The sequence below is a fragment of the Crocodylus porosus genome, unplaced genomic scaffold (genome assembly GCF_001723895.1).
Source record: "Crocodylus porosus isolate Cpor-Errol unplaced genomic scaffold, CroPor_comp1, whole genome shotgun sequence".
In the NCBI taxonomy this organism is placed as follows: Eukaryota; Metazoa; Chordata; order Crocodylia; family Crocodylidae; genus Crocodylus; species Crocodylus porosus.
In genome coordinates, this window is record NW_017728945.1 from 3,083,158 (window position 1) to 3,095,501 (window position 12,344).

Below are 12,344 nucleotides of genomic sequence, written 5' to 3' on the forward strand. Positions count from 1 at the left end.
AAGGGCCTTCCCTCAAGTGTTTGCAAAAGTCTCCAGTTTCATTCCCTGGATTCAGAGTGAGCTTAAAAAGCTCAAGCCCTAGGCTCGAGCTACCAGCATCTACCAACATCACCCAATTTCTCCATCACCCTGCACCATCTGGAAACAATCTGCCAGGGCAACACAGGGGCCAAAGAGGCCAGGGGAGTCCTTGGATGGATAAACGTGGGAGCGGGAGGGCCTGTCGCCTCTGTGCTTGGCGCTGGAGCCGGTGTGTCTCATATTGTCCCCACATTCGTCTACTGCAAACATGCAACCCTTGGTCCCTTGGGATGCTATCACAGAGCCTCCTGATCGGTGAAACGGAAAATGCCTGGGCTCAGAGCTGGGCCCTGGGCTGACTGCGGGGTGCTCCAGGGCTTGTCTGAGCTGTCTCCAGAAACATCCCCTTCACTCCCGGGTCTAGTCCAGGGTAAACTGCACAAACTGTACAAACTGTAAGAAAGTTTTATGTTCCAGGCTGCAGTATAACAAACCCTACTTTTTTGCGGGGGGGACGGGGGGGTGGGTTCCAATAAATAATAATGATTCAGACAAGTAACGGTCCTGTATCTGCATGAGAGGAAGATTGTAACGTGTAACACTAACGCTGCTAGCTGGAAATATTGCCCGTGTACCCCCTTCTTCTTTAGCTATTCCTGGCTTTATTTTGTCTTAAACTGCCATCGAAACCACTTCCTTCTGCTCAGCATGTTGCTCTTGATCCCCTTGACTAAGGGCTTCAAGAAACAAACCGTCTCCAGGACTTAAAAGTTCAATGAGGCTTGAGGCGAACTGCTTAGCTGAGCCTTGGCCTGTCGTGCTCGCTGCAGAAGCCGACTTTGGTTCACCAGCGAGACGCCAAGCTCCCTGCCTCCTGTGGATGTGACACAAGTTTGTGTAGACGGGCTTTTCTTGAAAACTCCTGTTTTACTTGTTGTTTTCCACACTGTGGTAGGAAGGGGTCATTCCCTTGCTGAGGGCTGCACGACGGCATCACCAGGAAGTTGTCGGCATCTTTGTGTGTGTGCGAGTTGTTGCAATAAAGCCCTTTTGAGAGCAGAAAGTCTCCCTGCCTTTTAGCTATGAGAGGGCACACGTGCAACCCTCCTGCATAAGCCACTGGATTTTTTTATCTGCATTTTCTCCCTTCAACATATTCTCAGTTTAACTAATTATGTCCTTTTTTCCTCCCCAAACAGGGTTTTGCAATTTGCTGAATTGCATCAACGGTCCACATTCCCCATTAGATATTTATCCAAAGGTTGCAAAACCAACTGACAGACTGATACCAATCTTCAAATATTGCAAAGGGTACTGCAAAGAGGAAGGCTGTAAGCTGCTCAGGACAAGACATAATGGGCTTGAACTGCAGCGGGGTGAATCAGGCTAGACATCAGGAAAACTTTTCATGTGCGATGATAGTTAAGCCCTGGAACAGAGAACCAAGGGAGGCTGTGGGATCAAGAACAGGTTAGCTAAATAGCTGTCAAGAATGATTTCGGTATGCTTGATCCTACACAAGGATGACTAGATGAGTTTTCAAAGTTTGTTCCACAATATTGGCTCGAATTCTCAAGAGATCCTGGACTATAATCACATGCTTGTTGCTAAATTTTGATAGGTTTTATAAAATGTGGGATGAAAAACTGACATTCAAGCACCTTGCTGGGATACAACCGGTGCGAGGGCACATATCTAGGAACCTGGGTGGCAGCCCTGGCTCCAGAGGCAGGAACTCCCCACACCAGCGTGCAGTGGAGATAACCGTGCCAACAGCCACGGCTCTAGGCAGAGAAACTTTCTCCTATGTGAGGTGTTTCCTGCTGAGAGCAGCCTCCTCTCCCCTGTCCCCACTCCCCCCAAATGACAGGGACTTGAACCATGTCAGGAAAGTCCCCGCCACCAGCTGACAACAGCAGGAGAGCAGGGCCTGCCCTAGTGCAAAAGAAGCCCTCACGCTTTGCTCATTTTCCAGGGTTGGGCTTGGGCTTGTCTTTGACTGAAGGGTTAGGCCACAGGTGCTAACTCAGGGCCTTGTTTTGGAGGATGGTTATGTCTGGCGGGGCTTATTCAGGGAAGAGGACTAGCCAGGATATCCATTCACAAAGGTCCTCGATCAGTAAGGGCGGACACGTGCACCCACACCCAACAGATGCACACAGTCTGCCATCCATCTCCAGTCTGCACATCTGCATATCCCCACAGCCACCCCTGCTTATGTTCATACCATCCCGGACCACTGCAGCACGGCCCCTGGTCCTACGCGGACGAGCCCTAGCTGGGTTAACTGGCTCAGAAGACCCATTCGGCTGCGTGCAATGGAAGGTAAAATAGCCTCTGGTTTCTTGGTGGTTACTGCACAACTCACTAGCAGCATCATTTCCGTGGTGGGGGACAGAAAATGGGATATGGTTTTACTGCCTAGTAGTACCCACTGTCAGTGCTCATAACAGCTGGGTGCACACGATGTGGGCAGGGAGCAGCTGGCAGGCTGCCCGGGCTGGTGCATTTAACGTTGTCCATGTTGCGTACAAGCACCTGCAGTCTAGACAGAGGGGAGCTCGTTCAGGAGTATAATTCAATTGCCTGGGTGAGCCCTGGACATCCTAAGTGATGGGGACTATGTTGATATGACTGGAAGTAGCCTCCAAGGGGGAGCCTCCCCTCCCAGTGCCTGTGGGACTGCTCAGACACCCCCTCCCTCCATGGGCTCCAGGGAAAAGGCTCGGTATCCCATTCCCTTCATGCTGCTAAGCCACTGAGTGATGCTCCCTGCATGCCGCTCGGGTCGGGTGCTCTGCACAAACACACTCACACTCATTCTGAATTTGCAGGGAAGCACTTTATTGCAAGAACAGCAGGAGAATTGAGCAGACTTCCAGTTTCCGAGGTGCAGTCAGAGACAGTCAAATCCCTGCACTGCACAGCCAACATCTCCCCGCTCAGCGGACACGGGATGGGAAAGGGTTGGCTTTAACGGACACTAACAGGAAGCAGAAGATGAGGGGTGGGAGAGGGATGCCCCGTGCTCATGCACGTTCGATCCCACCCGGACGCCCCAAGCAACTGGCGCGTGGAAAGGCCATGAGCCCTAGCCTAGGAGGAGCAGAAAGCAGGAGGGGATGTCATGTGGCGCAAAGGCAGGATGTGCAAGGAGCTGGATCCTCTTTGCATGGCCAACCCTTGAGCCCTACAGGATTCTTTCAAAGTGCACAGGCATCTGGTTGGTACAGGCCACCCGGATCCTGCGGGTCTGGGATGTGCCCCTATAGGCACAACGCCTCCTGCGTCCCCGGCTCACCAGGCGGCATACAGTGAGGGTGAATGACCTGTTGCTGTCAAAGAGGTTGTTTCTGAAACGGGTCCCCCCATGGGTGCAGATGGCTTTGACCTCGTTGAGAGGGTTGTGGATGAAGGTGTTGGTAAGCTTGCAGGTCAGGCCCCGGCTCTGCATCAAGCGATTGCAGTAAGCGTTGTTGTTAGGAGCATTGGTCTTGGGCTGGTCAACATGCCTGGACACAAATTGCCGGTAGCTGGCAGCCTGGGTGAGCTGGGCCAGGCAGATGGACAGCAGTGCAGAGAGGAGCAGCACCATGGGGCGGGGGCCCCTTGCAGCCATGACTCTGTCCTTCACAGGATCTTCCTGGAGGTGGAGAGACGGGATGGTGAGGGAGTGGCATGAGGATCTACTTTCCTTACAGCAATGCTGGCCCCTGGCTCTGCCATCTCCCATCACTCTCCCGCACCACCTTCCCCAAGCTCCTCTCCCTCCCACTGGCCCCTGCCTCACTCTGCCCCAAGCCCCTCTCCTCCATTCCTATCCAACTGCATCCCGTGACCCTGCTTATAGCAAAGCCCCATTGTGCCCTGTGCTTGCACACACGTGTGCATTCACGCACATGCACACGCACGCGCCCATTCACATGAGCACTCTGAGGGCCAGGTTCTGAGAGGAAGATTTTATGGCTTAAGCACAAGGAAAGGGTCCCTTGCTGCCAGGGTGCTGGTGAGGGCATAGGAACATCAAGATCAGGCCTTTCTGGGGCACCTGAAATTGTCTAGATCCCCAATTCCCATTGAAATACACCCAGCTTGGCCACTAAAATCTTGTCACAAGCTTTGGAAATCACAGCTTTGGAGCCTGGGAATCAAAACCAGCCCTCCCTGACCCCAAGCAAGCCTCTTGCCCCAAGCACCTGTGTACTATAAGATAGCAAACATTTGTCCTTTCTACTAGTTCCCAGCACTCCTGCTCTGAGTCCTAGATCCAAATCCTCTCCCAGAGCTGGGGACAGAGCCTGCGAGCCCTGAACCTAGGTCTCCTCTGCTTTGATGCTAATTTTTCTGCTCAATTCGAATCTCAGAAAGCGAGGAGTCAGCCACTGGCTGCAGGGGCCAAACCTGGATTCTGCTCCCCGTTCCCCTGGGGTAAATGATGAGCTAGCTCCCGGATGCAGTGGGGTTAGGCCCTGTTCTGCTCTGGGCTCCCCCAGGGTAAATCTGATGTCAAGACTGGTCTTATCTCATCTCCCCAGGGGCAGCATCTGCATCCCTCCCTGTGGCTGGGTCTGTTAAGCAATGTGCCTGTCCATACTTACCCAAGTCCGGGGGTTCGAGCGCCCGTCAGAGATGACTCCAGGCTACGAGAGCTGAATCCCTGCAATCTGTCCCCCTTGCACCCAATATATAGAGCCCAGGCAGGGTCTGAGGTGGGGCATGGTGGCTCCTCCCACTGAGGGGCCAGAGACCCTGTGCTAGGCAAAGGGTTAAGGGGGGAGTGGACACGGCCCTGCTAACAGGAGGGCTGTGACACGGCAAACCCCACAGTCCCAGTTCCTCATGTAGCTGCCTTGCCACCTTGAACCCAGCAGTACACCAGAGACAGAAATCCTGGCTCCCAGCCCTGTGCCCCACTCTACCCCAGTCGATGCTACTCCCATCACAGTTGTGTGCGAGTGTGTACACTATATCTGTGAAAATCTGTGTGAATGTGGGGATACAGTTAACAGGGGTGTAGGTTGTAGCCGTGTTGGTCTAAGGAAACTTCCTTAGCCTGACGAAGGGTTTTTGAACCCAAAAGCTTGCTTAAAAATTGTTTTCCAACTACTTAAGTTGGTCTAATAGAAGATATCAGGTTCACCCACAGAGCCCTGTCTGCCGGTATACAGTTAATGCACGTGTGTCTGGGAGAGCACGTGCTTTGTCAGGGTGTGTGTCTGGGCAATTGTCGGTGTGTCTCCGGTCCAGGACTGCCTCGCCCGATGACTCCCGCGCTTTCTCCTGCCCTGGCCATGCTTAGTTTGAGTGGGTAGCCTGGGTCGAGGACCTCTGGAAGATCAGGGTTGTTCAGACCAATTGACCTAAAGAGCTGATCTCAACAGAGGAGCAAGGGAACCCAGGCTACGTGGGTTGAGGAGTCCCTTAGCCCTGGATACTTGGGCCCAGTCCCCCAACAACAGCCCCATCTCCTCCAAAACACAGGGTCTACACACACAGGCCCAGGGGCTACAGTCAGGCTTTCCATGGTCCAGTTAGCCAGGAAAGCCCAAATCCCAGGCATGGGCAGTGGATGAAGCCTGGTTGCCCGCTCTGTCCTGCCTGAGCTTTTGCTCGCCCGTTGGATATTGGTTGGTAGTTGGGGCAATCCTGACATGGGCCCCACAGGGCCCCTGTGGTTGTGGGGAGCTTGCTTTTGCTGTAACGGTGGAGGGGGAAGTTTCCCAACCCAGAATGGGGGAGAGGTACGGGGCTCACATTGCAGAAGCCAAGGAAGGGATGGAGTTTGGAGCATGACTTGGAACAAGAAAGTATTTCCATATAATAGATGGGACCCCAAGAAGTCATCGATCCTGCCCCTCTGCCCCACTCCTAAGGGAGTTTTTCTCCGCAGCTCCTATAATCCTCAGTGACGGTGGGTCCACGGCCTTCCCAGGTCACCTGTTCCAGTTCCACCATCCTTACAGCTAGAAAGCTCTTCTCCACACTGCACTGACCTGGCCCCTGTCGCCCATTACTTCTTAATCAGTTCCCGGCAGACATGAAGAATGGGCTATCACTCCCTTCTTTCCAGCAACCTTTGACTGATTTGAAGATATTCTGTCGTCTGCCATCAGCCTGCCCTGCTCTAGACTAAATCAGCCGTGTTCACAGGGCATGTTTTGCTGCTCATGTTTTGTTGCTCGCAAAATATGATGCATGAGATGGAAAAATGACCTTACTGGAATGACCGCCAGGGCCAAGGGACCGAGACACAGAGGGCTGCACTCCTGGGACGACTGATCGGGAGGGAGGGTCAGGTGAGCAGCTGGGGCACGGGGCCTTGTTGAGCAAAAGGCTCTGGAGCATGGCCGGGGGGTGGGCGCACGTCCAGCGACCAGGACGCTGGGTCTCAGCCCCCAAGTGGACGCTCACATGCAAGACTCTGAAAAGGGGCTTGAGGTCACAGCAGACAGTTGATGAGCCCTGGGTCTCGCAGGCCCAGGTTGCTGTGGCAGACTCAGGCTACTCTGGGGCTGAATGCTTGCTGTGGGAGGTGTGGGATTGCTGGGGGTATAGTGTTGTGCTTGCTGCGGAAAGCCCGTCTAGTGTAGGGCACTAGAGGAGGGCATGAGCCAGAGAGCCCCAGGCACCGGCACAAACCACTGAACAATGGAGCCTTTGTCTCTGGGCCCATTGCCCCAGCACAGGGTTGTGAAACTTCCCCTAGTGTGTCATGCTGATAGAAAACTTTCCTAGACCACAGTGGGGGCCCCAGGGGAATGGGAACATGTCAGGAGTGTCCCAACCACCAACTGACACCAAATGAAGGAAGGCTGGGCCACCACTGAATGGACCCTTGGATCCAAGGGAACGGCATTAACTTCCACTGGGGCACAGTCCTGTAGGCATCTTTCCAACCCACTCCCAGCTCCCAGCCTAAGATGCATCCCTACCCACATATGTGATTAGGCACCCCCCGCTTTATACACATCTGCCCATTCATGGGCACATGTCCCAGCATCCATGCCTATTTCACAGGCACTGATCTGGTCTCCACCTCTCTGTCCACAGTGACATCTATACATGGACTCATGGGCAGATCTAGGATTTTGAAAATGAGGGGTGGAGATAGTGTGATGCACTATCACTGCATATGACATTTTTCTCCAGTTAAAAAGAAACTAGAAGCTTTACTGATCTGCTAGGGGCCTAGGGCTGTATTATTCAATGTACGACTGAAGCAAAACCAAATATGGCTTGGTTTACTCCAGGATTTATTAAGTATAAAAATGCAACAAACTACACAAATAATAAGCAAGCCATTAAAATTAAATGGCCATCTCTTATTCAGAATCATGAAACAAAATCTAACCTCCTTGAGCATCCTGACAGTGTAACCCACATTTCACTGACAGTTATTTCCACATCTGAGTTAATGTACAACATGACACTTCTCACCTGCGGCTGAACAAAGCCAAGTTTTAAGTCTCCACCAAGGATATTTTGTCATATTGTTTGTTGGACCACCTGTAAAGTTGGGAGGGCTGTTGGACAAGGTGACTTGAGAAAGGGCACTTGATTCCCAAAAGTTTATCCAATGGTCTCCCAGCTATACAGAATCATAGAATCACTGAGTCGAGAGGGGCCTGGACAGATCATCGAGTCCGAACCCCGGTGTGGAGCTCCTGTTGCCTCTGCACATGGATGTGCTGTCCTCTGAAAAGCATGGCTCAGGACTCCCTGATGCTTAACCTATTTCCTGCTGGCTTCAGAGGGGACAATTTGCTCCCCCATTGCAGCAGCCGCACCAGCCACGTGGACAGGAGTGGGGAAGAGGGGATAGGACTTTCGCCCAGGAGAAGCATGTGCCCTGGACCCCGGGAGCCCTGCCGGACTCCCCACTGCTTCCCACATCCCAGCGGTTCTCGAACTTTCTAGACTCACGGCACCCCTCACTGCAAGATCTCAGAATTTAGTGGCACCCCATTTCCAAAATGACTATAAATATAGTACAAGTATTATAAACATTACATTTTGAAGTGTGAGATTTCTTATTGTATTGCTGTATTCTAACATAATATGACATGTAATTCAAGTGTAACAGGCACAACGTCAGGCTGCTACCCCCCGCTCTGCCTGGCTCCATCTGCTCCCAGTGTGGCCCCTGGACTTTACACCAGGTCACTGGTTGGGACTGGGAACCAGTGGGCCAGTTTCTGGCCTTATTTACTTCTGGGACAATCCCCACTTGAACTCCATCCCCAGGGCCAAAATGGGCAAAGCCCAAGGACACCTGCCCCCCAGGGATGAGGTGTCGGACTGCACACACGTGGCACGTGGTGGGGGCTGAGGAGGTCCAGGGAGCAGAGCGAAGGGGGTAGCAGAACACATGGCTCAGGAACAGAACCAAGAGCAATTGCCTCAAACCGCAGCAGAGGAAATGTATGTTGGAGATGAGGAACTTTTCAGCGATGGGGGAGGTCAGGCATTGGAACAGGCTGCCAAGAAAAGTTGCAAAATCTCCATCCCTGCAAAGTATCAGGAGCAGGTTAGACAGACACTTGGCTGGAATGGTTTGCCAGGGATGATTCTGCTTTGAGCACAGGCTGAACTTGTGAGGTCCCTTCCAGCCCTGCTTTCCTGTGATCCTGTGCAAAGGTGATAGAAATCAGCAGTGTCTGTGGCACTGAGAAGGCAGGGGAGAATCAGACCCAGCAGGTGGGTCCAAGACAACAGCTTTCTGCTACACTGGGAAATGAGACGTTCAGGAGCCAAATGCCCTGAGTTCAGGTTTCTCTTGCGTTTCTTCTTCCCTGTGATTATTTTCATCTCCTCACCCTCTGCCTGCCTTCTCGTGCCCATTATACAGGCCAACCATTTTCTTATCTCTGACCTGCTGCTGGCCCCTAGCATCCATTGTAGGGCAGAGACACCCTTTCTTCAGGGGTACTGACTTGGATGTCACCGTACAGCCCAGGGGCTGGATCCAGCCTGTGGAGCTGCTCTATCCCCTCTTTTGGGCTACCAACCAGCAACCAGAATTGGGTGGCATGGCCAGAGGGACTGGCCTGCCACAAAATCCAGAGCCCCTGAGCCCCGGTGGATGTGAAGATAGGAGGCAGCAGGGTGCATGATGACTGATACAGCCCTAGTTGCTCTCCAGCCAGTTCACTCATCACCACCACTGCAGCCCTGCCTCTTCTGCCATTTCCCCATCCTGGAGCTGTCACCATCACTGCCAGAGGCAGGTCTGCCCCGCTGCATAGGGTAGCTAGAGGTGGGGCTGCTGCCACTGCACAGAGCTGGAGGTGCCATCACCTGCGCTGCTGCCACCTGCCCAGCCTGGAGCTGCCACGGGTGCTGCCACAAGAAGCCCCACAATCTGGATCTGGCCTGGGGCATGCAGTGAATTTGACAACCCTAAGGTAGAGTAAAATATATCTTGGGTCCTGGAAGCAGCTTCTGTCTGCTGCAATCAACAAATCTGCATGCTCAGTAAAGATTTTTGAGTCACACTGCCAGGCACCTTGGTGCTCAGTAATTTCCAGAATCTCAATACTTGATAATAGCTCAAAATAGTCTTACTCTTGTAGAAAGGTGAAAGTGGGGGAGTGTTTGGGGGGGAAGTGGGTTGTAGGGTGTGGTGGGTATGTGCCCCTGTGGCAGGGCACTGTGGGTGCTGCCACTTTAAGATCAGAGCCAAGCAGCCAGCAGGTACTTGATTGCGGCAGCCATTTTAGATCCCTGGCTGCCTATATAAATAGACCAGCTCCCTGCTGGCAGGCCAGGCAGTAGCATGGTCTGGTTGCAAGGCTGCTAGAACATCCTGGAGGTAAGGGAGGAGCTGCAGGGGATGGTCAGGAGGCTCCTGGTCCTGGGCATGACCTAAAACTGCACCCTGCCAGGAAAGGGTGGCCTGGTGGGGCTCCCAGTGGCATGGGAGCCCCCAGGAAATGCCAGGCTGGTTACCACCTTAGTGAAAGGCAAGTTGGGGTGCCTTAACCCCAGCTCTTACAACTGGGTGGGTCACCTGCTGGTAAGGTCCAGAGGGCAGAGCCCAGGAGATAGTGGGGCTAGAGACTTGGAGGCCTAACAGAGAGAGTACCCTAGACTAATCAGTGCTGGGGCCAGAACCAGACCAGTCAAAAGGGCCAGGGGCCCACCATGAGGGATATGCAGAGCTGGAGGGCCTGGGGTTTCTGGCTCACCTTGGAGGTGAGGCCAGGGCCTGTATGGTCAAAAGCCCTGGGGGGCCACACCCAAGAGGAGAAAATAGCTTCAGGGTGCTAGATCGCCTGAATGAAGGTGGGGTAGGCTGTCTGATTAGAAGAATCTTAAAGGGGTCCTGATTGGAGAAGTCTGGGGCCTGGCATGGGGCTGGTGACTAAGAACTATGGATGCCATCTGTGAGGCATGGGCTGTGGTGTAGGGGAGATATGGAGCTGCAGATTGTGCCCCCTAGCACTGGGGCAAGAAATGGGTGGCCTCCTACCTAATTAAGATCATTAATTAACAACAAAGCATGGAAGGTGGGTGGTTGACCCAGAAACAGGTGGGTGGGTCAAAGGTAAAATTGGCCATGAGAAGGCTCCCCCCCTTACAGTCCCCAGCATACATGCCCACACTTCCCCCCCTCCCCCCCATCAGCTGTCAGCTCTACTATTCCTGAGGGAGCCCTGGCACCCAGCTTGCTGGACTTGCAAAGGACTCTTGCTATTTCCTGCCCCCACCCCACACATACCTCATCTACCCAGAACTAAGCAGAAGAAAAGTTTAATGGGCATCTCAGGCTGTACATTCCCTGGTCCCAGTATGGGAGGCCTATTTAAACTTTATTGACTAAAACTTGGTCACTCCATTAGGGAAGGCTGAGGCAAGAGAGCAAGTCAGAGTGGGTATGGGCAACACTTGAACAATAGTTAAGGGGTCATCACAGTGTCCAGCCCATTGGAGCCCTGATGGCAAATGCTATCCTACTTTTCCCAGGATGACTGGTGGAAGTCCTCCCCACAGTTATGATGCTCCAAGTAATCAATCCCCTTAAGTCTGTTAAAAGAGTATGTCAAATCAGAGTCATGCTAAGCTGAGGCTTATCCACAACAGATAAAATACAAAACCCTGATGCTGACTTCACAGTGCTAGCATAGCAAGGCCATCGGAAAAGAAACAATGTGGTATCCCTTCCACTATATCTTCTATATTCATAAACATTTCAAGCTGGCTCACAGGTGTCTGGTTACTCCTTAACTTTCTGGTTTTCTTGGTTGTTAATCAGTTTCTTGAGAGGCTCCAAACCAGATAACCCATTGTCACTGAAAGAGGTAACTCGTTTACATTTAAACTGTTTATATAATAGGATTTTTACCTGTCAATTATGGCTTGGGACCCTCTTGATTTGCACAACTAAAAGAAAGCTTTAAGAGGCTGGACTAAGGGTATAAGACAGCTGTAAAGCAGCAAACAGCATGCTTCAAGAGAAATCTCTGACACCACCTGCTGCTGCTGCTCTTGAAGTTGGGAGAAACCAGTTGTCTCCCTTAAAGGATTGTGCTGGGGACTCAGCTTGTCAGCTGGTCACCTGAGTGCCTTGGACTAATGAGATCCCAGCTGTCTCTGTCTCTGTCTCCTCTGCATAGCTTTCTGAATCTAAATTGTATTTGTCCAGCTCAAGCTAAGTTTCCCCAAATTCTCAATTAAACCAGGGTAATATTGTAATTGTTTTTCCTTGCATGGTTATTACTACTAGTGCCATTATACATCTCATACACTCAGCAATGAATAACTTTTATAGTCAAGCTGGCAGTAACTGGGTGTGTATTTCCTTCTCTACTTTCTTTCCCCACTTGCTCTGCAGCAACACTTTTACCTAAGCTAAAGATCCCTGTGAAGCCTAGAAATACGGTGGGGTCTGCTCATCAAGAGGCTACCCCTACTAGGACAGTTAGGCCAAAAAGATTGGGATATGCTGAGTTTGAAGCACATAAGGGGATGGGCATATACAGGATGATTGACCCAGTTTGGCTCAGATGGCCCCTAATGAACTGAAGGCTGGCTCACAAGGGTGTCAGCTGGACACCCAGCTGGATTTAGAGGATTGCTCACCTATGTGCTTGTGCCTGACTGCAGTTTATTGTTACCTTTAATGAACAGCTTCCTGGCATATGAGGATGTTAGCCTGTACACGCTGATCAACCTGGCCAGATCATCACTAGTGTGAGTGTGTGTATTTGACTGATTTGGGGACTGGAGGAACCCAGCCCCACTGAAACCGAGTCCTGCAAGATAGCTCCACTGGGGGGTGAGGGCTTGCAGAAGGGAGAAATGCAGCTCTGTATAGGAACACA

At 52.1% G+C, this 12,344-nt stretch overlaps 1 protein-coding gene across 1 annotated transcript; it reads right to left on the reverse strand.

The window, feature by feature from the left end:
• Positions 1-2,844: 2,844 nt before the first annotated feature.
• Positions 2,845-4,735, reverse strand: LOC109320500 (ribonuclease pancreatic-like). The gene is made up of 2 exons (XM_019550637.1): positions 4,620-4,735; positions 2,845-3,664 (listed from the first exon to the last, which is right to left on the reverse strand). Exon 2 carries the CDS (start codon positions 3,638-3,640, stop codon positions 3,212-3,214), a length of 429 nt encoding a protein of 142 aa, XP_019406182.1. The 5' UTR covers positions 3,641-3,664; positions 4,620-4,735; the 3' UTR covers positions 2,845-3,211.
• Between the last annotated feature and the right edge of the window lie 7,609 nt (positions 4,736-12,344).